The sequence below is a fragment of the Callorhinus ursinus genome, unplaced genomic scaffold (genome assembly GCF_003265705.2).
Source record: "Callorhinus ursinus isolate GAN/ISIS: 27379988/994484 unplaced genomic scaffold, GSC_fseal_2.0 scaffold27, whole genome shotgun sequence".
Classification (NCBI taxonomy): Eukaryota; Metazoa; Chordata; class Mammalia; order Carnivora; family Otariidae; genus Callorhinus; species Callorhinus ursinus.
This window is the reverse complement of record NW_027397089.1, coordinates 18660616-18683358: the sequence shown is the minus strand read 5'-3', so window position 1 is coordinate 18683358 and position 22743 is coordinate 18660616. Positions and strand designations below refer to the sequence as shown.

The window sequence follows — 22743 nt, the reverse complement described above, 5'->3', positions numbered from 1 at the left end:
TCCCCATCCCCACTCGCTCATGCTCTCTCTCTCTCTCTCAAACAAATAAGTCCTTTAAAAAAACCCTCTGGTCATCGCATGTTTGTGAAAATCCATTTCAAACTGAAAATTTTTTAAAATATTGATTTAATTATGAAAGTATACTCGTAGAAAACACAGCAATATTTAAAGATGAAAATTTAAAAAAATCATAAACCTCAGGGATTCCTGGGTGGCTCAGTCAGTTAGGCGTCTGCCTTTGGCTCAGGTCATGATCCCAGAGTCCTGGGATCAAGTCCCACATCGGGCCTCCTACTCAGCAGGGAATCTGCTTCTCCCTCTCCCTCTGCCATTCCCCCTGATTGTGCTCTCTCTGACAAATAAATAAAATCTTTAAAATAATCATAAACCTCTACCTACTAATAACTACTTAACATGTTGGTAAAGGGAAAGATTGATTGTAGTGTTTTACTATATCAATATTATGCTATATGCAGTTTTATATCCCACTTTGAAATTCTTACTTATACACATATTTGTGCTTATGAATAAAAGACCTGGAAATAAATGTTTCTGAATGTAGAATACTATCTGTAGCAATAATAGGTCTGGGGTTGGTGACATAAGATGCGTGAAAAGTAATAGGTTTCCAGGTCAAAAAAGGGACCTTAGAAATTGAGTGATATTTAAAATATTTAACAAATGGTTATGATAAAATCATTGACCAATCAGAATGGACACTAGGCAAAAATATTTGGTTTGTCTCTACACTCATGTGTCTGAGTACTACTCCTGCATAAGAAAAGACAAAAGCCTGGAGAAGCCAAATAATCAAAGGTCACACTGATATTTGGCAACAAAACTATGATTACCATCTAAGACTCAATTTCCTGGCCAGGGTTTTTCCTACTATATCAAGTTGCCTCCTTATATGAAAGCTTTTTCAAATGTATAAGGTGCTATTTAAGTGTACATTCTAATTAATATTATGAACACGGTCAAACAAATACATAGAAATTATATATGTTCTTCATTCCCCTCTCCTTTATTTTACTGAGAAGGTAATGAATATCGTAAATTCAAAGCACATGACACATGCCCCACAATTAATTCTTTTCTTCCTTCCTTCCTTTTTCTTTCTCTCTCCCTTCCTTCCTCCCTTCCTTTTTTTTTTCCTTCTCTCTCTTTCTTTCTATTTAGAGAGAGTGTGTGCACAAACATGTGCGAGCAGGAGCCGGTGGCAGGGGGCACAGAAGGAGAGGGAGAGGAAGAATCTAATCAGGCTCCATGCCCAGCGCAGAGCCCGACAGGGGACTCGATCTCACGACCCTGAGATCATGACCGGAACTGAAATCAAGAGTCAGATGCTCAACTGACTGAGCCACCCATGCACCCCTTAATGCACTTTCTTATTAACAGAATCTGATTTTTTGTTCAAGTATCGAGTGTCCCTGAGCAAGACAAGAGGTAGGATGCCTTATAAGCTCCAGATGTAAATCTTAATTAGGATAAGAAAAACAATAACTCAATCCTCTTTATCTATGATTGACTTAATCTTAGACAATAAATGAAAATATTTCTCCATTGCCCCTTTTTCACATATTCATTACTTCAGTATGAAGTATTTATTGAGTGCTTACCATGTACTAGATTAAACCAGGAAAACTCGGGTTGCAGATTTTATAGGCTCCCCATCCCGGGTGTCTGATACAGCCAATACTCTAATGTAAACTAAAAACTCCATGAAGTAATGAAATACTTAGCTGAATGATTTTTTTAGAGATTTTTTTTAAAGATTTTATTTATTTATTTGACAGAGAGAGACAAAGCGAGAGAAGGAACACAAGCAGGGGGAGTGGGAGAGGGAGAAGCAGGCTTCCGGCGGAGCAGGGAGCCCGACGCGGGGCTCGATCCCAGGATTCTGGGATCATGACCTGAGCCAAAGGCAGACGCTTAACGACTGAGCCAGCCAGGCGCCCCTAAGATTTTATTTATTTATTTGTCAGAGAGACAGAGAGAGCACAAGTAGGGGGAGTGGCAGGCAGAGGGAAAAGCAGGCTCTTCCCTAAGCAAGGGGCCTGATGCGGGGTTTTATCCCAGGACCCCAGGATCATGACCTGAAACAAAGGCAGATGCTTAACTGATTATCATTTTTTTTAAGTAGGCTCCACTCCCAGTGTGGAGCCCAATGCAGGACTTGAACTCACGACCCCAAGATTAAGACCTGAGCTGAGATCAAGAGGGGGATACCTACCACCCAGGTGCCCCCTGAATGATTCTTTATAGAATTATCTTGAAAAAGTTACACATCTTGGGTAGGAGAAATAAAGCCATGCAATGTCTAACAAAACTCTATATCAAATAATTTGTTTATTTTTCTAATGTTGTTTGTATAACACCAAATTGTTCTTACACTTTTATTGCCCCTGAATTACAGGCATAGATATTTTATGCATTATCTCAAATAATCAAAATAATTAAAATGGATGGGTAAGATAAACATTTTAATTAGATAATCAGTGTATTAAGGGTTGCAGGTGCCAGATAGCACTTGAGATAAGGTTAAAAAAATTTAACTAATTGGAATTCAACTTAATTGATACCTAAGGGACCAAAAAGAAGGGCGGGGGCTAAAAATAGTTATTCACATTGATAAAAGGTATAGCCCATAAAAAAGTTATGGCACTTATACCAAAAAGACCAAATCACACATGACCAAATTATGTAAAATAAATATTATTTAAAATGAGGATAAATTGACAGAAACAAAAATATAGCAGGAGGCAACACAATACCATCAGGCACAATATACACTGAGTAGACAAAAACAAAGATCCAGGTTATATTTTCAGAATATAATTAATAATTAACAATGTTGAACAGGGGCGCCTGGGTGGCTCAGTCGGTTAAGCATCTGCCTCCAGCTCAGGTCATGATCCCAGGGTTCTGGGATAGAGCCCCACATCGGGCTCCCTGCTTAGCAGGGAGTCTGCTTCTCCCTCTGCACCATCCCCCCACTCTCTCTCTCTCTCAAATAAATAAAATCTTAAAAAAAAGTGAACAAATAGCTATAAATTGAATGTCATATTTTAAAACATATACAATGCCTCCTTGTCTAAGACCCATAAAGTATTTTCAAAATTTGGTCCCAAATAAAACTTCAATAATTTCCAAAAAGAAGAAATAGCAGAGGTCACTCTCTGGCTCAAATTTCTAAGTAGAAATTAATATCGAGAACTAAAATAGGAAAACATTCGAACTACCTAAATTTTTAACCCCTCTTATAATTGGGTTAATTTGAGATGAAATAAAAATAAAATTATGGAACACTTAGGAAAAAATAAAATACACTATAACATTTCAAAAGTTTGAGATGCAACCAAACTGTAATAGAAACACATCCAGAATCATAAGTTATATCTTTATTTAGAAAATAAAGAATCTAAAATGAAATGGGGATAATAGGTTTTGGAGAAATGGTAAAAAAAATTGTATCAAGGAAATTACAGGGTAAAAAATAATACAGAAAAATTCAAAAATTCAAAATTGAGTAATTTTTTCTTTGAAGAAGCTAATATCTGCCAGACTTCTGAAAAACATAACCAGAAGAAAGATAACATAAAATTCAAAATGAGAAGGATAGACAAGGTTTTTAATATTAGAATATATGATATGTATGTAAGTTTGTTCTAATTTTTTATAAAATATATAGCTTTACAGAAAAACATAAATTACCAAATTTAAATCAAGAAAAAGTAGAGAGTCTAAATAGACAAAAATAAAAATGGAGAAAGAATCTGAAAATGTAGTCCTTCCAGGGCAGGACTTCAAGGCAAATAGTTTTCTAATAAATTCAAGGATCAGATAACTGTCATGGTATATAATCTTTTCAGAAAATAGAAATGTTTGAAAAACAACTCAGTTTATTTTGTTACCATATTATCAAATACATAAATAGATAATTTTCCCAAAACATTAATAAGTGCCTGTGTGTATTCAAAATTCTGGATCAGAGCTGTTCTAGGGGTACAGACCGGAGTGATTCCTACTCTCAACGAGTTCAGAGACCAGGGAGGGAAGACATATAAAATCAAATGTTACAGTTAGCGAAACCCACTGCAAGCAGTTTGGCAAACTAAACAGTCTGAATGAAATTTCTAGCACAAATGTTGCATTACAGTGGTCACAGGAAAATAAGGAAAATCTTCAAAGGGCAAAAAAAAATTAAAAATAGTGAAATTACAACTTAAAGTCAGGGATAAGCAAGCATAAAATCTAGGACTATAAAGAATAAGTCTTGGGCCTCCTATAAGGAGGTGAAGTAGAATCTGAGACTCACCCATCAAGCTGAGATACTCGAGAGGGGACTAAAGGGGTCAGAAATTGACAGAAGCATCCGGCCCAAAGGTGAAGCAAATGCCAATTTTTCTTTTTTTCTTGGAGGGCAGTATGCTCCATTAGTTCCTCAGGACTCCCACAGATGATAATCAACCTGTATTATTTCAGAATAAAAATCTGCCAAATGAAGACTCAAGTTTCCATGTGTGTCAGCAGAACAAAACACTGGATGTAGACCACCCTGAGCTCAAACTGTATTCATCAGTTCATTCTGATTGCCAAATTCTATTTTCACCACCATTTATTCATCCACTCTCTTGTCACCATGCATTGGGCTTCTTTGTTTTTGCTACTTTGAACAGTTCTTTTTTTTTTCTTTTTAGACTTCATTTATTAATTTTGAGAGAAAGACAGAGAATGCGTAGCGGGGAGGGGGAGAGGCAGAGGGAGAGGGAGAAGCAGACTACCCGCTGAGCCGGAAGACTGATGTAGGGCTTGATCCCAGGACCTGAAGATCATGACCTGAGCTGAAGGCAGACGCTTAACCATCTGAGCTGCCCAGCTGCCCAGCTACTTTGACCAGTTCTAAGGTAAACTTTAGTGAACATGTGTCCTGATATATGTGTGCAATAATCTCCCTTAGGTAAACACCCAGGAGTGGAACTGCTGGGTCAGCATACATGTGAATCTACCTTTAAGTTTACAAGATAATGACAACCTTTTTGTTTCAGAAATAGTTGAATGTGTATTCTTACTAGCAACAGAAGACATTTTGTGCAGCAATGCTATTGTCACTTTTAAGTTTTCACCAATCTAGTGAGTGTAACATTATATTTCATTGTGGTCTTGGTTTGCAATTCCCTGACTAATCAAGCTGAATATTTCTTTCTGTACTTGTTGGCCATGTTGCTCCACTGTCTTTCGTCCACCTTTCTATTGGTTTGTTTGGACCTGGTTTCAGTTTTTATCCATCAGTTGACCTAGTCCATTGCATTATTCTTGGACTACAGGACAAATTAAATACCCAACATTAGGAGGTCCCCAGTACACCACGTCTGGAAACTACTGTGGCATTTGTTCATGGTGTTTGTTCCCTAAGTGTGGTGTGGCTTTCCCCTTCTCCAATGGACCTTCAGCTCAGAACAAATACCATCTGATCTTTGAAGATAACCCAAATCTGACAAAATTTGTCCTGTACACCAACAGCACTTAATTCATAGCACTCTAGTAGAGTAAACCACATGTGTACAATGATGCAGATGACTTTCTCCACCCTCTCTACTTGGAAAACAGAAGCTTTTGATAGCAGGGACTGTGCTTATTTATCTCTGAATCTTCAAAAGTTAACAGTAGTTGGAACAAATGAGGCATTAAATGTTCAAAAATCAGAAGAGATGACTTTGCTAACTTCAAAAACATTCCATTCACGTTGTTAAAAGAGAGGCATTACAGAGATTTAAGTTCTTTCTTTAACAAACATTTGTAGTAAGGCATTTTATTAGTCAACTTCAGAAAATCTCAGTTCCACTTTCAGATACTTCATTGTGTTCTCAATCATGTGACCCAGTTTAGGTTTGGAAAACATGATTACTTTAGGACTGGGTACTACTACCATAGGACTTACACAGACAAATATAAAGATTTCCTGTGCTCAAATAATTTGGTTATATTTTATAAGGAGCATAAAACATGAACAAAAATAGCTATGTTACAAGGGAGGATATAAACTGTATTATGCAGCTAGGAAGAATTGAGGCCATCACCAAAAATACAGCAAAAAAAATAAATAAAAAAACAGATAAATAAAACAACCAATTCCTAGTAAGTTAAATACTTAAGGAACAGATATATTGAATTGCCACAGAAATATTTATTTCCATGCTCCCCTGGGGTCTTAATCCTCATCCTCAATTTTTTTTTTTAAGATTTTACTTATTTGAGAGAGACAGAAAGACAACACAAGCGAGCGGGGAGAAGGGACAGAGGGAAAGTAAGAAGCGGACTCCCCGCTGAGCCGGGAGCTGAGTGGGGGCGCCCAATCCCAGGACCCCCAGATCATAACCTGAGTCGAAGGCAGACGCTTTACCCATTGAGCCACCCAGGCGCCCCCTTAATGATTTGATTCATATTAAATTGGAGATTTAATAGGTACATTATCCATCCATCTACTCAAATTCACTCATTCACAGTCAACCAACAGAGAGGCACAAAAGTGTACCAGAGTTTGCTGCTTCTTTTAAGTAACTGTTTTTTCACTTGGATGAAAGAAAGCTGAGCTTCTGGGACTGTCTCAGTGCCCTAGACATTTAATTAATACCAGAATCACGAACACACTTCAGTCTTTATGGAATAGGGAAAAGTACTTAGAAGTGAAATATCAGCAAAAAGGGCCAAGAGGCCTCCCTGGCAGAAGCAGTGTCATATAAGGGTTAAGGACAAAGGGTGCGGGAAACAGGGTTGGGATCAAATCCTGCCTCCAGTTCTTACACCCCCCCCTTATCAGCTTCCTCATCTGTAGAATAGTAATAACAAGTACTTCATAGATTCGCTGGAGAATCAGAAGCAGTAATGGAACACACAGTGTTCCAAAGTGCCTGACCCCCCAATAAACGGTATAATGCCAGCCTCCGCTGAGGGAATACTAGAAATGTTCCAAAGAGAGCTCGGTTCTCGCCTCGCCCCACTAGCGGCCCCTGCCGGCCCGGGTCCCTCTGTGTCTGGCCCCTACAGCCGCCTCGGCAAAGCGCCCCAAACCGGACGCCCCTTAGCTCCGGATTTCCAGGCGGCAGCGCGGAATCACTGAGCAAGGGGACCCGCGACTACACAACTATCTCGCCCACGCCATTTGCACCGAATTTATTAGAACGCGGCCCTCCACTCATCTCCCTCCTCCAGTCAGCCCCACGGGAAGCTCAGAAAACTCAGAAAACACGGGAAACTCGAAAGCTAGGGCTCATCTCCCGGCTGCGACCGGGTCACACAACACTGCCTCCCGAGCAGCAGCAGGATGCTGCCCCGCGCCCCCGGCCGCACTGCGGGCTAAGTCCTGCATCTGCGTGGTCAGGGGTTCCAGCACCGCCGCCGGGTACTCGGGCCGGGACGCTCACCCGCTCCTTGCCACTAATAGTGCAGCCCGTCCCCGGTAGAGCAGCGGCCGCTAGCTAGGCCCCGCCTTCGATTTCGCCCGCGCTTTGCCGCCTTCATTCGGCGTCTGAACTTGGTCACCTCCTACTCAAACATCAGCAAAGAAATAAAATATTCATACTCGGCAGCAGTCCGGAGCGCCACACCAGGCCTGCACTTGGCACTTTCGCGCCATCCCACTCCCGCGTTCTGAGGGGGCGGGTCTACGGCGAGGAACCGCCCCCTCTGTCGCGCGACCCTCCGATCCAATCGGAGGTAGCATCAGCTAACCCTAATTTGCATAGAAGCTTCTCTATATAGGCTCAGGGACAGAGGCCTCCGCTTAGAAACCATGCGCAACTTATGCGTGGTTACATCCTTACCCCAAATGGAACCCAAATCCTAGACAGGATCCAAGTCTGCATGTGCACATTATAGCGAGGTCCCCCCCTGGTACCGCGCTCGCCAGACTACGTCCCAGGGGAGCGGCGCTGGGTCCCCATTGCGAGCCCTACGGGTCATATACCTCCCCCTCCTAAGCCCTAAGCCCGCCGTCTGCAGCCCGGAGCCACCCGCCAGGGTAGGAACTTCCACGGCACAAGGTAGGGCTTCATCTGACACACCTAGGTCCCACATTCACACAGTTAAGTAGAAAGTGTTGGCTCTTTTCCTGACGTTCTGAGGGCCCTTAAAAGGGCCTTTTAGAGATTTGAAGAGAAGCCGCAGACTGCTCAGCCGCCGAAGCCGTACAAGGTGCGGCCCTGGCGTTTCAGCGCGTACACCACGTCCATGGCGGTGACCGTCTTGCGCTTGGCGTGCTCCGTGTACGTCACCGCATCGCGGATCACGTTCTCCAGAAAGACTTTCAGCACTCCCCGGGTCTCCTCATAGATGAGCCCAGAAATGCGCTTGACACCACCTCGGCGGGCGAGCCGGCGGATGGCGGGCTTTGTAATGCCTTGGATGTTGTCCCGGAGGACCTTCCGGTGGCGCTTGGCGCCTCCTTTTCCCAGCCCTTTGCCACCTTTCCCGCGACCAGACATCTTCCCGGCGGAAACAAACCTCGATCCAGAGAGCAAGCAGCTAACGGTCGTGAGAGCGTAGACCAGGGCTTATATTTCCTGGTAGCGGACCTGTTTGAAAACCTGAAGAAAGTGGGCGGAGTTCTAGGCCCCAGGTGATTTTTGTCTTTCCTCTAATAATGAGTGAAGGAGCCGTAAGCACAACAAAACTGATTTTGGGGAAAACTTTTATTTTTCCCATAAAACTGAGGAAAGAGTCAATGGAATTTATATTGCGTTTTCTCAACGCTTAAATAAAAATAGACCAGATCCTTTTGGCGCTCGTTTCCTCCCTCCGCGCCCTCCTTCCCATCTCTCCCAGACCCCCATCTCTCGCGCGCGAATTCTAATTATTTTTCAAAATGAATGCGTCCATTAACAATACCATTCCTAAACTGATATGAAAATGAATAGTAACCAGAAACGCGTAACATCTGGTTAGATTTCAAAGCAATTGTTTTATACCTTTTCATCTATGGATCTTAAGTCACTAGTGGGGGGAGAGGAAATTTTTTAGAGCTCTTTTTTCTCTTTTATGACCCCCGTAAAGAAAGAATTAAAATTCTTTCAAAAAGTCTAACCTTACCCCTTCTTCCCCTCTCCCAGACTTTTCCCTTTCAGAGGCTTGTACGCCATTTGCAGATTATCTGGCCTCCACTGCGCGCCCCTCCAACCCCGCGCATATTTGCTCTTCAAACAAGTAACGACTTCTATGGTTATTTAGTTGAAATATCGTAAATTTCGTCTTACTGCATTCAAACCCGAGGTTCTCACATCTCCCACTTACAAATTCAAAGTTCTTAAAAATATTAGACGCCACGACGGTAGCTTTAAAAAGTGATTTCTACTGCAAATCGCCCATCAGGAGGCTCTCAATCCTTTCTTAAGAGAATCCCTGAACAAATACGAAACTTTCAATAACGTCACTGCTCTAGGATACAGGACTCTGTCTTCCCAAAAGGGTTTACTGCAATAAAAGGTAGCAGTATTTAGAGGATGATTCATAACTCTTTGCCCGGCATTTAACATCTGGAGGAGGGAATATTTTAGTAAATTATGCTCCCTGTCCTGATTCTTGAAAGATAAACTTTTCCAGGAAAAGTTTTATAGTAAATATTTGTATGTATCTGAATGCTTATAATTTACCCATCCTTACCCATCTGCATAACACAGAAAGTAATTTTTATTGTTAAAGATAAATTAAAAGAGCCCTCAGAGGGGTGCCTGGGTCACTCAGAAGGGTTAAGCCCCCCACTCTTGATTTCTGGTAGGTCATGATCTCAGGGTCATGAGATTGAGACCCAGTGTGCCCCCCCCACCCCAGCCGGGAGTCTGCTTGTCCCTCTCCAGCTCCCTCCCTGCTCCTCCACTCTCTCTCTCTAAAATAAGTAACTCTTAAAAGATCCCTCAGAATACTGTTTGTATGGCTGCAAAAAATCCTGAATAGTCATATTGTACTACATGATTTTCATCTTTGACTCACAGGGAAGAAGAAAGTCTATCAGATCTGGAAGAGATCAGGATTCTTACAATGGTAAATTGGTTGATTATATTTATTAAGACTAAAAAATCGAGGTTAGAACAAATTTTTCAAGTTAGAAATCATTCTTGCTTACAAGAATAAAAGGAAAAAGTGTTCAAAATAATAACAATAATTATTAAAAATTTCCCTTGATATAGGCAAAAATTTAAGCAAAATTTGCAAAACTCATATCAGGAACATGTTAATAACTGCATCAGAAACTTGTATGTCCATTTATCTAGCTCATCTAGCAGTTATTGGATGCTTACTAATGTATTTAATCTTCAAAATAACACTTTGGGATAGGCACAGAGTTTACCCAAGGTCAACGGGTAAGTGGTAGAGCCAGGATTTGAACCAAGGCAGTCTGGCTCCAGGATGACTGACTGACTTAATCATGACAATATGCTGCTTCTCAACTCCAAAGACATTTATTGAGTTCCTACTATATACAAGTTAATCAGTGTTCTACGCAATAAGGACATGTACAGAAATCGCTGAAAATGTGATTTCCCTGAAATCAGATCTTTATTAGGATGGTGGGAGGGTAAATTTTACTTTTAAAATGGTTACTATAATCTACATAAAATGTCGCTTATTTTAATGTGTTTACAACACATAGAGTAATTGTATAATTATGGAAAATGTTGAGGTAACTGAAATTACATCAATGAATTAGTAAAAAATAATTTCTAATTAAAAAAAACAAACAAACTTATTTTGTTCCAAATGCTATGGCTCTGCAATTTGAGTAAGGACAGTTGCTACCGTTCTTCTTTAGTCTTTTCATGACCTCTGAGCGTCGCATGTGCAGTAGAAGGCTGGAAAAAGGGACAGCCAAGTGCCGTCACAATGTCTTACGCGACGTTATTTACCTCTGGTCTCAGAGTCGCCATGGAGAACATGATCAGTCCCGCGGTGATCACTAAGGAGAAAGGCAAGACCAAGACTCCGTGCCTCAGAGACTGATCTTGCAGCCTCTCCCTGGAACCCAGAGACTCTTTTCAGGCTCATAATCTCTCCTGAAATCCAAAGACTCTTTTCAGGCTCATAATCTCAAAAGACAGATGTTAAGTTTTGGCTAAGAGAGCTTGTTCTGCAGTCTGGGAAGAAAGCATTCACGTCTAGAGTAGCACTAGTTTCGCAGGCCCTAGAAGCTAAGATTGGCAACCTGTGAAAGGCAGAACTGCGCGGGGAGTCCAGTGTCACCTGGTCTGGTTAAGAAAGTTCAGATGGCCAGTTCAGTGCGAGGCATCTTTTGGAGCCAGCTCCCCACACTGCTGGGTAGCAGCAGGCGCATCTGGGTTTGCAGGAGACAAGGCGCTTGTTTAAAGAAACGGCAGGTAGAGGGGTACTGTTGCCCACAAGCGCGGTGTCTGGAGTCAGCTAAGCTGGCTAAGGATTATACATAACGTGAGAAAATCCACCTAGGGGGCACAGCACCGTGGGACACAGCACCGTAGGGCTCATCTTGTGACCTCAACTGTTTGAAGCATTTCTTGCTTGAATGTTTTTGTACTTGTACGGGTAGCTCTTCCGGATTTTTCAGTTTCTAACCATGGTTCCTTAATTCTTAAGACGTTCTTGTCCCAGGAGCGAACTTGGACGTCGAAATCTCTGGAGCCAAAAAATTCAACGGAGGCCCCAAATGAGGAACGGTTCGGTCCTGGGTATTCATATGAGAGGCTATGTAAATGAGGGCTAGGAGTTTGCTCTTTTGACTGGACAGAGCTGGAGAAGGCGGTCCCTCCGCCAGGAGCGATGGTTGGGAGCGGAGCCTGCCTGTCATTGGTCAATAGAGCCGAAGATGTTGCTGCGCCCAATGGGAAGGCGCTGCCTAGTGTCAGCAAAGTGATAGAGGCAGTTCCGGTGTTGGTAAATTACATTCACCTACCCAGAGCCGTGTCGCTGTTATTCCTCTCGCAGGAGTTTTAGGCGAGAGCTAATCATGTCTGGTCGCGGAAAGCAGGGCGGCAAAGTGCGGGCCAAGGCCAAGTCTCGGTCTTCCCGCGCGGGCCTGCAGTTCCCGGTGGGCCGAGTCCACAGACTGCTGCGCAAAGGTAACTACGCGGAGCGAGTAGGCGCTGGGGCGCCGGTGTACCTGGCGGCGGTGTTGGAGTACCTGACGGCAGAGATCCTGGAGTTGGCTGGCAATGCGGCTCGTGACAACAAGAAGACCAGGATAATCCCTCGCCACCTGCAACTCGCCATCCGCAACGACGAGGAGCTAAACAAGCTGCTGGGGAAAGTCACCATTGCTCAGGGCGGCGTCCTGCCCAACATCCAGGCCGTGCTGTTGCCCAAGAAGACGGAGAGTCAGAAGGCGAAGAGCAAGTGACCCTGACGCCACCACAGGGGAGCTGGCTTCCCCAGCAAAGGCTCTTTCCATAGCCACCCCGCAGTATTTTTCAATATACTCGATGGTCATGGAAGTCTGCCGCGATCTACTGGGGAGGTGGGTGGCGAGGGGCCCGCCGAGTCCGGGGCCAATAAAGTCGGTGAAAATCGTGTGGTCGAGAGAGCTATGTAGTCTCGGGGACCTTCCGGATGACCCGGGGGGCAGCCAGGAGACCTCTGGAGCAGGTACTGGGGGGTTGGTTTCTGCCGCTTTGTGGACTACTTTGGTCCGCACCCTCGAGGTGTTTTGTGGGCGGTCGAGGGAGACCACGAAGGACCCACTGGCTGGAGGTGGGCAGAATTGGGATCTCTCCCTACTCTCCTAATGCAAAAGAGAAGCAGACTAGGGTGCGGGGGCGTCAGGGGGATTATTTTTACCTGTCATTCTCAGGGCCTTCACTGTCCTGTCTCGTCTGGGCTGTTCATGGGGACCCAGTTTTGAAGACGCAGTGGGGGCTAGCTGGTGTCGCGCAGGAAGGTGGCTCTCTGACCATACTTTTCAAAAGTATGGGAGTAACTTTCCGTCTTGGAAGAGTGGTTCTGATGACACAGTGCCCAACAGATTTTTCTTAGCCTGATAGCTGTTGTGTTTTCATGATTTGGATATCAGATATTTTTATATACACACTTATGTTCCCATTTCTTTAAAATGAAGGGAACATCCAGTAATATGTGTAATATAGAAGCATGAGTCATAAGTAAATTTGTTCCTCCCGACACTCATGTTGCATAACAGTGCAGTGTCTTTAGTCATGCGTTACTTATGCTTAGGAGCTTTTAAGAGATTTTTTTCATGATGGTCGTGTCTCCATCATATTATACTCCTTTGGAAATGTAATCAGTTTGATTTTGCTTCCTAACAACAAATAATCTGCTTGAAGTCTCATGTTCATTCCCTCATTAGCCTGGAGTAATGACCTCGTTCCATCAGTACTGTGGGGGTAGCATTGCTTGATTGTACAGCACTGCTTTCATAAACATGAAATGTGAGAAAATGTAAGGATAAATGACTTTAAGTGCCGGAAGTAATACATTTCAGATCCGGAATCCACATTTAAAAGTTAAATAGCCATCCTATTCTGTCCTTAATTGACCCTTCCATTTCACCCTTTTCTACAAGCTTCATCCTGGCCCACAGGGCCCACAGCACAGATCCCAGTTCAGATTTCACATCTTTGGTATCATCTTTCCTATGAGTCAGAGTTGAAGTCTTCCTGAAAAAACATTATGGTATTTCTTTATCCTTAGTAGTGGGTGGCCCATTTTCCCACACGGACTTTCTTTATTTCTTCCCCAGTATTTATTGAGCTCTTCAATACACCATGCTCAATACCAGATGATGGGAGTACAGCTGTGAATAAGGCCAACTAGATTTCCACTCTCTTGGAGCTCACTTCTTTTTCTTGGTACCTGATGACAGAACAATGAACAGATAAGTTAATATCAGAGAAAGGATTCACCTTCAGCTTCCATCAATACTTGTGTCTCCCTGCTGCTTATGCAATGAATGAATGTTGGGATTACTTCTCCCACGTGGTCATCTTTTTGAGGTGTACAAAGATCAGGCTACACGTACCTCTGTTAGGAGGCAGATTATTGCCCCCAAATTCCTGAGGAGAATAGACCCCAAGGCTACCATGGGCAGCATGTGCCAAGATGTCCACAGCTATTTACTGCACTCCCACTTTCCATACAGAAGGCTTCTTCATATGTAAAACAGTCCTAATGCCAATTTTGAGGACCGAGACTGTTCATTTATATACACATTAGGCATATATTAGGTGCTGAATAAATTAAAAGAAGCTCCATTTCCTACAAGATAATAGGCTTGCCCTTATAGGTTAAGGTATAGGTCACCGTAATTAATAGGATTTTGTTTTGTTTTTAATGCTCAATCATTAAAACAGTTCTCAGTATTATCACTTTGGGGACATGGTGCACAGTGGAGAAAAAAAATGTATATATATATATAATATGGAGATATGCAATGCTAGTTTTGACATTTAAGTCTTAGTTTCCTAAAAGATTTGAGGCACCTGAAAGATTATTACTAAAATGGTAACAAAATAAGAACAAGGATCACTAAGACATTTATAAGAAAAAGGCGATTTTTCCTTTCTCTCTGAAGATTCAGTCGTCTGTCTAAGCCCGTTACCCGAGGAGCAAGACAGACATGATAGAAAGTACAATGACTGCCCCATTGCCCACACCACCTCCACTGCCCCGGGGATTCTGTTTCCTCTCGAATCCTTCCCCTGACACAAGTTTCCATCAGTCTTTCACCATTTCTGTTTTTGAGGGTTTTTTTTTTTAAAAAACCTGAATAATTTATTGGCAGTTAAAGGTGCATACCTCCTGCAAAATCAATTCAGCCTGTGATCCTTGAACAGATAGTTCTTGCCAAGATATGATTGTTAATTTAAAAGGACAGTATTTCTTCAAGCACAAGACCACGAAGAAAACCTGGGACAGAACTGGGTGGGACCTGAATTCTGATTTTTTTTAAATACATTTATAATCCATAGTTGTATTTATAGACACACATACTCTTTCCTGCCAAGATAAGCCATTCGTGGGGCAGGCTGTGACTTGGGCAGGATTTGTGCTTTGTTTTTCCTGTGGGGCCAGTCTCGTCTTCTTGTCTCTGAGAACTGGTCTGTTTAGTTTTGTCTGCCTGGAACCAAAAGGTTTAGTCTGGCCCTATAATTGGTGATGCCTGGCCTACGATATGCATGCTCCTCACAAATGCCCCTGGAATGTCAGATACCATGGTGTCTAAGGACCCCAGCTCCCTGGAACAACACTCAAGTTCAAAGCCACTCTGCTCCTTACTAGTTAGATGATTTTGGAAATGTTACTCAATTTCCTTAAACCTCAGTTTTATTTATTAAGTGGGTATAATAGTAGAGTTTACATCAGTGGATTTTGCAGAGGATTCACTGAGTTAACGTGAATGAGGGCACTAGAGTTCCCCGTGTAGAAACATGTTCAGCGAACAGTAATCATTCTTGTTTTTATGTGCAACTGGATCTAGAATGGGTTGCAACAATTCTGGGACCTACTAAAATAGAAAAACATGGCATTCTAGCAGTCCTGTGACTTTTCTGATAGCAAACCATAAAAACAAGTTTAGTGGCTGTTTTACTAATTACAAGACACGCACAAACAATCTGTAACAGGAGAGAGAGTAATAAATGGTTAAAACTTGTTAACCGGCCAGGTTAAAACCTTAATTTGCATTTCCTCCCTCCCTAAAGACGACCTAGTTTGGAATTAATGGCTTACGTACACCCATACACGGAACCTTTTGATTCAAAAATTTATTGAGTATATATTATGTGTGAAACCTATGATTGATACCCAGCTGTTCAGAAAAATGGTTATAATAAAAAGGTGATTACAATATAGCAGGCTACATGTAAAGAAAGGGAGATGCCCAGGGTGTTACAGTAACAGGGAATGGAAGCACCGGTATCACTCAGCCTGGTGGGGAATGGCACCTGAGACAGGTCTAGGTGTGCGAGTTAGCCTAACATGCTAGAGTGTTCTGGACAGAGAGGCAGTGTGCACCAAGGCACAGGAGTCAAAGGACAATGGCTGCAGTTGGATGTGAGAGAATCTAGGGGATAAGGCCGTTGGGGGGGGGGTCATAACTAAAAGTAGGCATCCAGAGGGAATATACATACACAGAATATATGTATAGATGTGTAAGCGGATGTATAGAAATCAGCCCAACTGAACAGGGGATGTGGGGATCCATGAGATCTGATGGACTGGCAGCGGAATGGGAGCCACTGAGGACATGGAGGGAGGACGTGGCCCAAGGAGAGAGAGAGAGACTGTCAAAGGATGGAGATTTCTCGTGGTTTGGACCTCTGCACTCCTGGACACCCCCTGATTTGCTTGTATTTTGCCGTGTAATTACAAAATGTTCTTTGAAAGTTATTACATTCTCCTATCCAGGAAATGCTGACAGGCTGGCTCAGCTTACTAATGGAGTTGGAATGGATATGCTTTTTTACCCTTTGTGTTTTCATGTGGCACATGCAGAAGCTTGGGGTCTATATGGTGACAACAAGAGCATTTTCTTTAAAAAGCTGAGAACAATGTTGGTAAAGAACCCTTTAAAAATATGTCCTTTATTATCATTCCATTTAGTTGAATAGTTTTTTTACATGTTTTAATTTTAATTGAAGTTTTAATTTTAAGTAAGTTTTAATTTTAAAGAAGTTATAGAAACAGTGGTGACTTATTAATTCAGAAAAACCAATGCAGTTAATTAATTAATTAATTTACTTTCTTAAGGAAAGGTATATTGCTTATAAGTATTATCTGTAGAAAGTTATAGTGATTTTTACTGAGGTATAATTGACATATAACATTTTCAGGTATATAACATAATGATTCGATATTTGTATATTTTTCAAAATGATCACCATAGTAAGTCTAGTTAACATCTATCAGCATTCATAGTTCCATTTTTTTTCTTGTGATGAGAACTTTTGAGATTTACTCTCTTAGCACTTTCAAATATGTAATACAGTATTATTAATGATAGTCACCATGCTGTACATTACATCCCCATGACTTCATTATTTTATAACTAGAAGTTTGTACCTTTGACTCTCTTTACCTATTTTGCGCAACCCTCCCAATGCACCCCCAGATCTGCCCACCACCAATCTGTGGTCTTTATCTAGGAACTTGGTGTGTTTTTTTTTAATTCCATATATACATGAGATCATACCGTCTTTGTCTTTCTCTGTCTGACATATTTCACTTATCATAGTACCCTCTAGGTCCATCCATGCTGTCAAAAATGGTAAGATGTCATTCTTTTTTATGACTGAATAATAGTTGTGTGTGTGTGTACCACATTTTCTTTATTCATTCATCTATTGATGGACACTTAAATTTTTTTCACATCTCAGCTATTGGAAATAATACTGCAGTGAACGTAGGGGTGCATATATCTTTTTGAGTTAGTATAATGTAGGTATTTTCAAATGTTTAAAACAAGAGAAATTTGACCCAAACAAATCAACTTTTTTTTAATTAGCTAATGTTTAGTTTCCCAAGGGAGGGAAGTGGACCTAAGAGGAACAGAAAAAAACAAACAAAAAAGCCAAAAAAAAAGAAAAGAAAAGAATAAAAGAAGAAAGGGAGCCAGCTGGCTTTAGGCAGATACGAAATTACCACTGTAAAGCTTTATTCTGTTTTCTCTATAAGGAGAGGAAAGAAAGTTAGGTGTTGAAAACAGATTTTAACATACACGTACAGAAAAGAGAATGGCAGCACTTTTGGATAGTAACACGGGTCCTTGATAATTTTATCAAGCCCTGAAGTTAAAAAGCCAATACTCCTTGACTCTAATTTATGGAAGTGAAGGAGGGATAAGCCCTGTATTCAGTTAATCTATTTTTTAAAGACAAATCAGACCAACCAGTCTGCTCATGAGGGTTTATTTGCTTTCTCTTTTAAAGTACTTCTCAATGAACTATCTTGTTCGTGTCGAAAGCCCATGTAGCAACCGCAACTCTAAAATACCCCTGGTGAAATCGTGTTTATTAGGGTGAGAGGTGTACAAATTCTTGTGAAAATGAGAACACGTGAAGGAAACAAGTGGTTGGCCTGGAAGAGGTGCAGTTTGAGATTGTGACAGCTAGGGAAAAAAATCTGGTTTATAAAAATGGGTAATTTCTGATCCCCATAACTTGGCCAGGGGCTAGTCATCCCTGATCATAGGTCCAGACAGACACAACTAAATGCACCAGTCCTCAGGGACACAAAGACAAGAGTGAGGCAGAACTCTTTCTCTGATTGAGAAATGGCAACCCAAAGCCAAGTTTGCCCTAGGGTCGCTGGTCTGAAGAGCCCTGAATGCCTCAGTCCTCAGGAGGGTAGCTCGAAAACAGACTGGTCAGGCTTTTGTCCACTCTCTCCCTATGGACCTTGCCTCTCAGGACAACACGAAATATCAAGCAGGCTAACAAGCAACGAAACCAGAGAATAGAAGACTGAAAACCATTTCATCAAAGAATACTAATGTGATCAGACAATCAAAAAAAAAAAAAAAATTCCAAGAGCTCTTCTTCCAGGGGAAACAAAATTAACTCAACGCTGAAGCTTCAACAAAATATAGGGACTCAGTTCAGCATGAACTTACCTCCCAGTCCTGAGTAGGTGGCACCTTATCCAGAGAGAATCACAAGGGGTCTCAGATGGGTGCAGTCTTACTGAGTTGAGAGTCCTGGTCCAAGCAATGGGAGCTTTAGCCGAATCTATATTTTTGTCTGTGCCCACCAGCAAACACCACGAGGGATACACCCATAGTTGAACAAGTTGGGGTTTTGCTCTTTGCAGCGCGGAAGACACACACTGTGGGGCAATGTGGGTGTCTCACTAAGAGGTTGTTAGAAAGGATTTATTCTAGATTTTCGGTTTTGTTCGGTTTGTGTTAGGGACATTGCCTATGACTGCATGCTGCTGTGGGTAGGGCTAAGTCTATGATTTGGTAGCTTAATACATTTAATAAGGTGTAAAGAATGAAGTGAGGCTATAGCTGTAATTGGTGAATCTGGCTAACGCACATCGAGCTGTTTGGGCATGTTTGTGGTTTGGATAACTTTTGTGCTTTTTGGGTTCGGAACATGATTACAGAGTAGTCTTGGTTTTCTTTTGATTTTTCACGGTCACAGAATGGCCTTGTCTGGTGTTGCTGTGCTGTGACATTGTTTATGTTCCACAGGACAGCATGGTGTAACTGTCAGGCCAGCTCCTAGCAGCACCAAGGCCTGGCTGAGAGTCCAGGCCCGTTACAAGCTGTCACGGGCTGCCTTCCTCTTTCTCGATAGCTAAAGAAAAAATGGAACACCCAGAAGAGGGCCTGCTGAGCCGTGGAAGTAGACAAGGACATCTCAAGACAAATGTTGGCAGTGTCCAAGCGCCGTGCGAAAGAGAGAGAGCTACTGTCCATGGGTATTTCATTTCTGTACTTCAACCATCCAAATCCTCTAGCGACATCCCCTTGTTCATGTTCGTCAAGGAATTTTTTATCTCGAATTTATCTTTTTGTGTGTGTCTTTGTATAGGGTAAGAATGTTCTGGTTTCTTTAACATGATAATCCATGTATTGCTAATCGTAAATGATGTTTTAAATGTAAGTTTATATTTTATCTATATATACTTATATATAATTTTTATATATTTAAGTGTATATACTAAGTAAATACCATGACCTCACTTTCCTCCCATCTTCCAACATCCTGCCCCCCGTTGCCTAGCCCAAGTATAAATCAGTAAGTTTTTCTGATTTGAACTCATGTCAGGACAAAAAAACATTCAACTCAATAAAAATCTATACATTTGTTTATAAGCTTGCAAAGCCTCCATTTTTTCATGCATAAAATTGGATAATCAGATCTATGCCTATCATGAAGCAGTTGGTGACGAGTGTACGGTAAGGGCTCAGTAAATTACTACGACTGTTAACGATCATTTCCCTATATTTCCTACGTGGCTTTTTCTCTTTCCCTTTTGTGTTGCCATATCTCTGGGTCGGTGTTGATGATCTGTACCCCCTACCTGCCTACTCCCTCTGCCTATTTCAGGTTTCCATGAGGTTTTCTCCCAGGGACTTCAACCTGAGCTTGTTCCACACTAGCCCGGTTCCCTTCGTTCTACCCCCCACTCCCTAGGTCTGAATTTCTGCTCTGTTCATGGTGTACTCTGCAAGTTATTTAATCAGTCCATGCCTCCATGGACACAGCTGTAAAATGAAGGAAATGACAGTAGCTGCCCCACCGGGTTGCAGGAAGGACTGAATAAACTAATGCACAGAAGGCAGAAATACCAGGGACTACATTCTGATTTCACTTGCTGCCTCATCCCCTGTATCACACAGATGACCCAGGCTTGTGCTTCCTGTCTCTGAACTAGATCTTCAGCTCCTCTCCTCCACCCTCCTGTGCTAGTCGGAGGGGTCTCCTCACACATCTCCCGGCTCTGGTCTTTCACCCCGCAGCCAGCCTACCCCTTGCATCACAGCCCTGGCTTCATTCTGAAACACAGTTGTTATTCTGGAAGTGCATTATATTTACCATGTGCCAAACACTGCTCTTGAGAAGTTTTACGATGTTAACTCATTTGTTAACCTCTTTCATATAGTATTTATTTATTCCATAAATCTTGTATTTAGTCACTAAATCAGGAGCTCAATCAGCCAGGATCCTGCCAGGAAAGAGATGGCACACCCAGATACGGTGATCTGAGAAATGTAATAATGGGATTATTTACAATGATGTGAGTAGTGCGCAGGGAAACCACAGGGAAGGAGGTTAAGGGACAGCTGGGCTCCATGACCACCCCTAGGCTTGTTGGAGTGAAAGGAGGGAGTTCTCACCCGACCTGGTAGGAGAAGGTTGTGTGGAGGGGGCCTGCATGACAGAAAGAATCAAGGGGGTCTAATCTAAGACAGCCATTCAGGTTCCCATGACCTCATTTTCCTCCCTTCCTCCAATATCCTGCTTCTCATTGGCCTGCCCAAGTGAAAGCCAAAAGACAGAAAAGGCCCCTTGATGCAATCACTACATACAATTCAGCCTCCTGGGGCCATAGAACAGAGTGGAAATATGTAAACAGAGGGGCTCTGGAGGGCCAGACCTCTTAGTCATCCAAACACGAAGTGAGTAGGCACCCACTGCCATAGGGGAAGAGGGGAACTGGGCCTTGCGTGGCGTGACAAAGGTCACCCCCCCCCCCACAAAACCCTTGACCTACAGAGAGGGCTAGCAAGAGCAAACAGAGCAGATGAGATACCCATGTTCCTGAAGCTTTCACAAGAGTAGAGCTTAAATTAAGTCTATAAAACTTATAGATTCCAGCCTATTCTGCTGATTTTTTTTCATATATATTCCACTCACCAGCCATACCAAGCTACCTCCTGTCCCTTCCAGCAGCAGATGCAGAAACACAGGGAACTCACACCCATTCTTCTTTGCTTCAGCCCCTTGAGTAGAACTAACCCCATGTTTAATCTAACTGCAAAGAAGTTTGGAAATTGTAGAAGAACCGTTGGAAAATTTTAGTGAGTACCACTGTCTGTCAGAGTTTCTCTCAGAGCAGCTTTTGCTTACCTTCTACTTAGCTTTGGTCTCGTTAGCGTACTCCTGACATGGAGACTGCCAGTCAACCAGCGTTCTCTTGAGATGTTTTAAGAACAAAAATGACTGCCCCAAAAGCCTTTTATCATTAGCTCGTACACATAAGCTAACGGTGCCTAACCGGTTACCTGGCAGAAGGAACTTGAGAAATACTCCATTTGTTTTTGTCAGAGGAATTGGCGCTAATAATTTTGTAAGTAGGTTGTGACAGATTGGATTTTCTTCGCACACACATGTGCCAGTTGTGAATTTCTTGCCTCTGAGCCCCACATTCAACCTTCAGTACTTGCTCTGAGAAAAGAGGCAGAATTCCTTTAATCATTTTTTCCATTTTGGTAAGCATGCTAGTCTCTCAGTAGAAGGCACTGGAACAACTTGGCAGGAGGAAGGGACAGCTCTTGTTGGCTCAGGCTGCCGGTGGTAGTGGTGGGTAAGCTGTGAGGTGTGAGGACATCAGATGGCAGTCTGCCCCAGCCATGTGTCCAGAATGCACGGTCTCTCTGTGACCCAGCAGCCCCACCTCGCTCTGGGGACTGCCTTCCTGCAGCCTCCCACCAGGGAAACCACACTCCAGGCCTTTGGCCTTCAGCAGTGCCCAGAACCCCGCACAGGGCCACCTTCTACAGCTGATCTCCCGTGGTCCTTTCCTGGAGGTCAGGGAGTGTGACCGTCTGCAGTGCAGAGTTCACACTACAAAGGCAGCAGTGAGTCATTGTGACAGAGACTATAGGGCTCACAAAGCCCCAAATACTTACCATCTAGCCCTTTACAGAAAGTTTGCTGATCCCTGTTCTTATCTAATAGTGGAAACAAACAAATAAAAAAAACAAAATAAAAAACCGAATAAACACAAAGTATCTATTTAAATGAATTGTTCTAATTTTTTTCAGAAATGTGGTATTTTCATGCCATTTTTTACTTTTTTATGTTCACCGTAAGTTTTTTCATGAACATGTATTTTATGAATAAACTCTCAGAGTATAAATACGGATTTTAAAATCGCTCCTCCTGAGATCTGGGTTACTCAGCACTAAGAATGGTCATAGGAGAAGCTGGATTTGTATTTGCCTGCATTTTGATTCTATCACTCGAAAAAGCCAACAAATATTATTTGAAGGTATGGAGTTTTTTGTTTTGGGTTTTGTTTTGCAGTAAGTCCCTA

At 42.3% G+C, this 22743-nt stretch overlaps 2 protein-coding genes across 2 annotated transcripts; one reads left to right on the top strand and one right to left on the bottom strand.

The window, feature by feature from the left end:
* Positions 1 to 7897: 7897 nt before the first annotated feature.
* On the bottom strand, positions 7898 to 8483 carry H4C16 (H4 histone 16). Its single transcript, XM_025879831.2, has one exon. It carries the CDS (start codon positions 8481 to 8483, stop codon positions 8172 to 8174), a length of 312 nt encoding a protein of 103 aa, XP_025735616.1. The 3' UTR covers positions 7898 to 8171.
* Positions 8484 to 11862: 3379 nt separating this feature from the next.
* Positions 11863 to 12533, top strand: H2AJ (H2A.J histone). The gene has a single exon (XM_025879656.2). The coding sequence runs from the start codon at positions 11972 to 11974 to the stop codon at positions 12359 to 12361; it is 390 nt and encodes a 129-aa protein (XP_025735441.1). The 5' UTR covers positions 11863 to 11971; the 3' UTR covers positions 12362 to 12533.
* The last annotated feature ends 10210 nt before the right edge of the window (positions 12534 to 22743 follow it).

Excerpts from the sequence above, each read along its gene's own strand:
- H2AJ (XM_025879656.2), top strand. The coding sequence starts at position 11,972 with ATGTCTGGTCGCGGAAAGCAGGGCGGCAAAGTGCGGGCCAAGGCCAAG.
- H4C16 (XM_025879831.2), bottom strand. The coding sequence starts at position 8,483 with ATGTCTGGTCGCGGGAAAGGTGGCAAAGGGCTGGGAAAAGGAGGCGCC.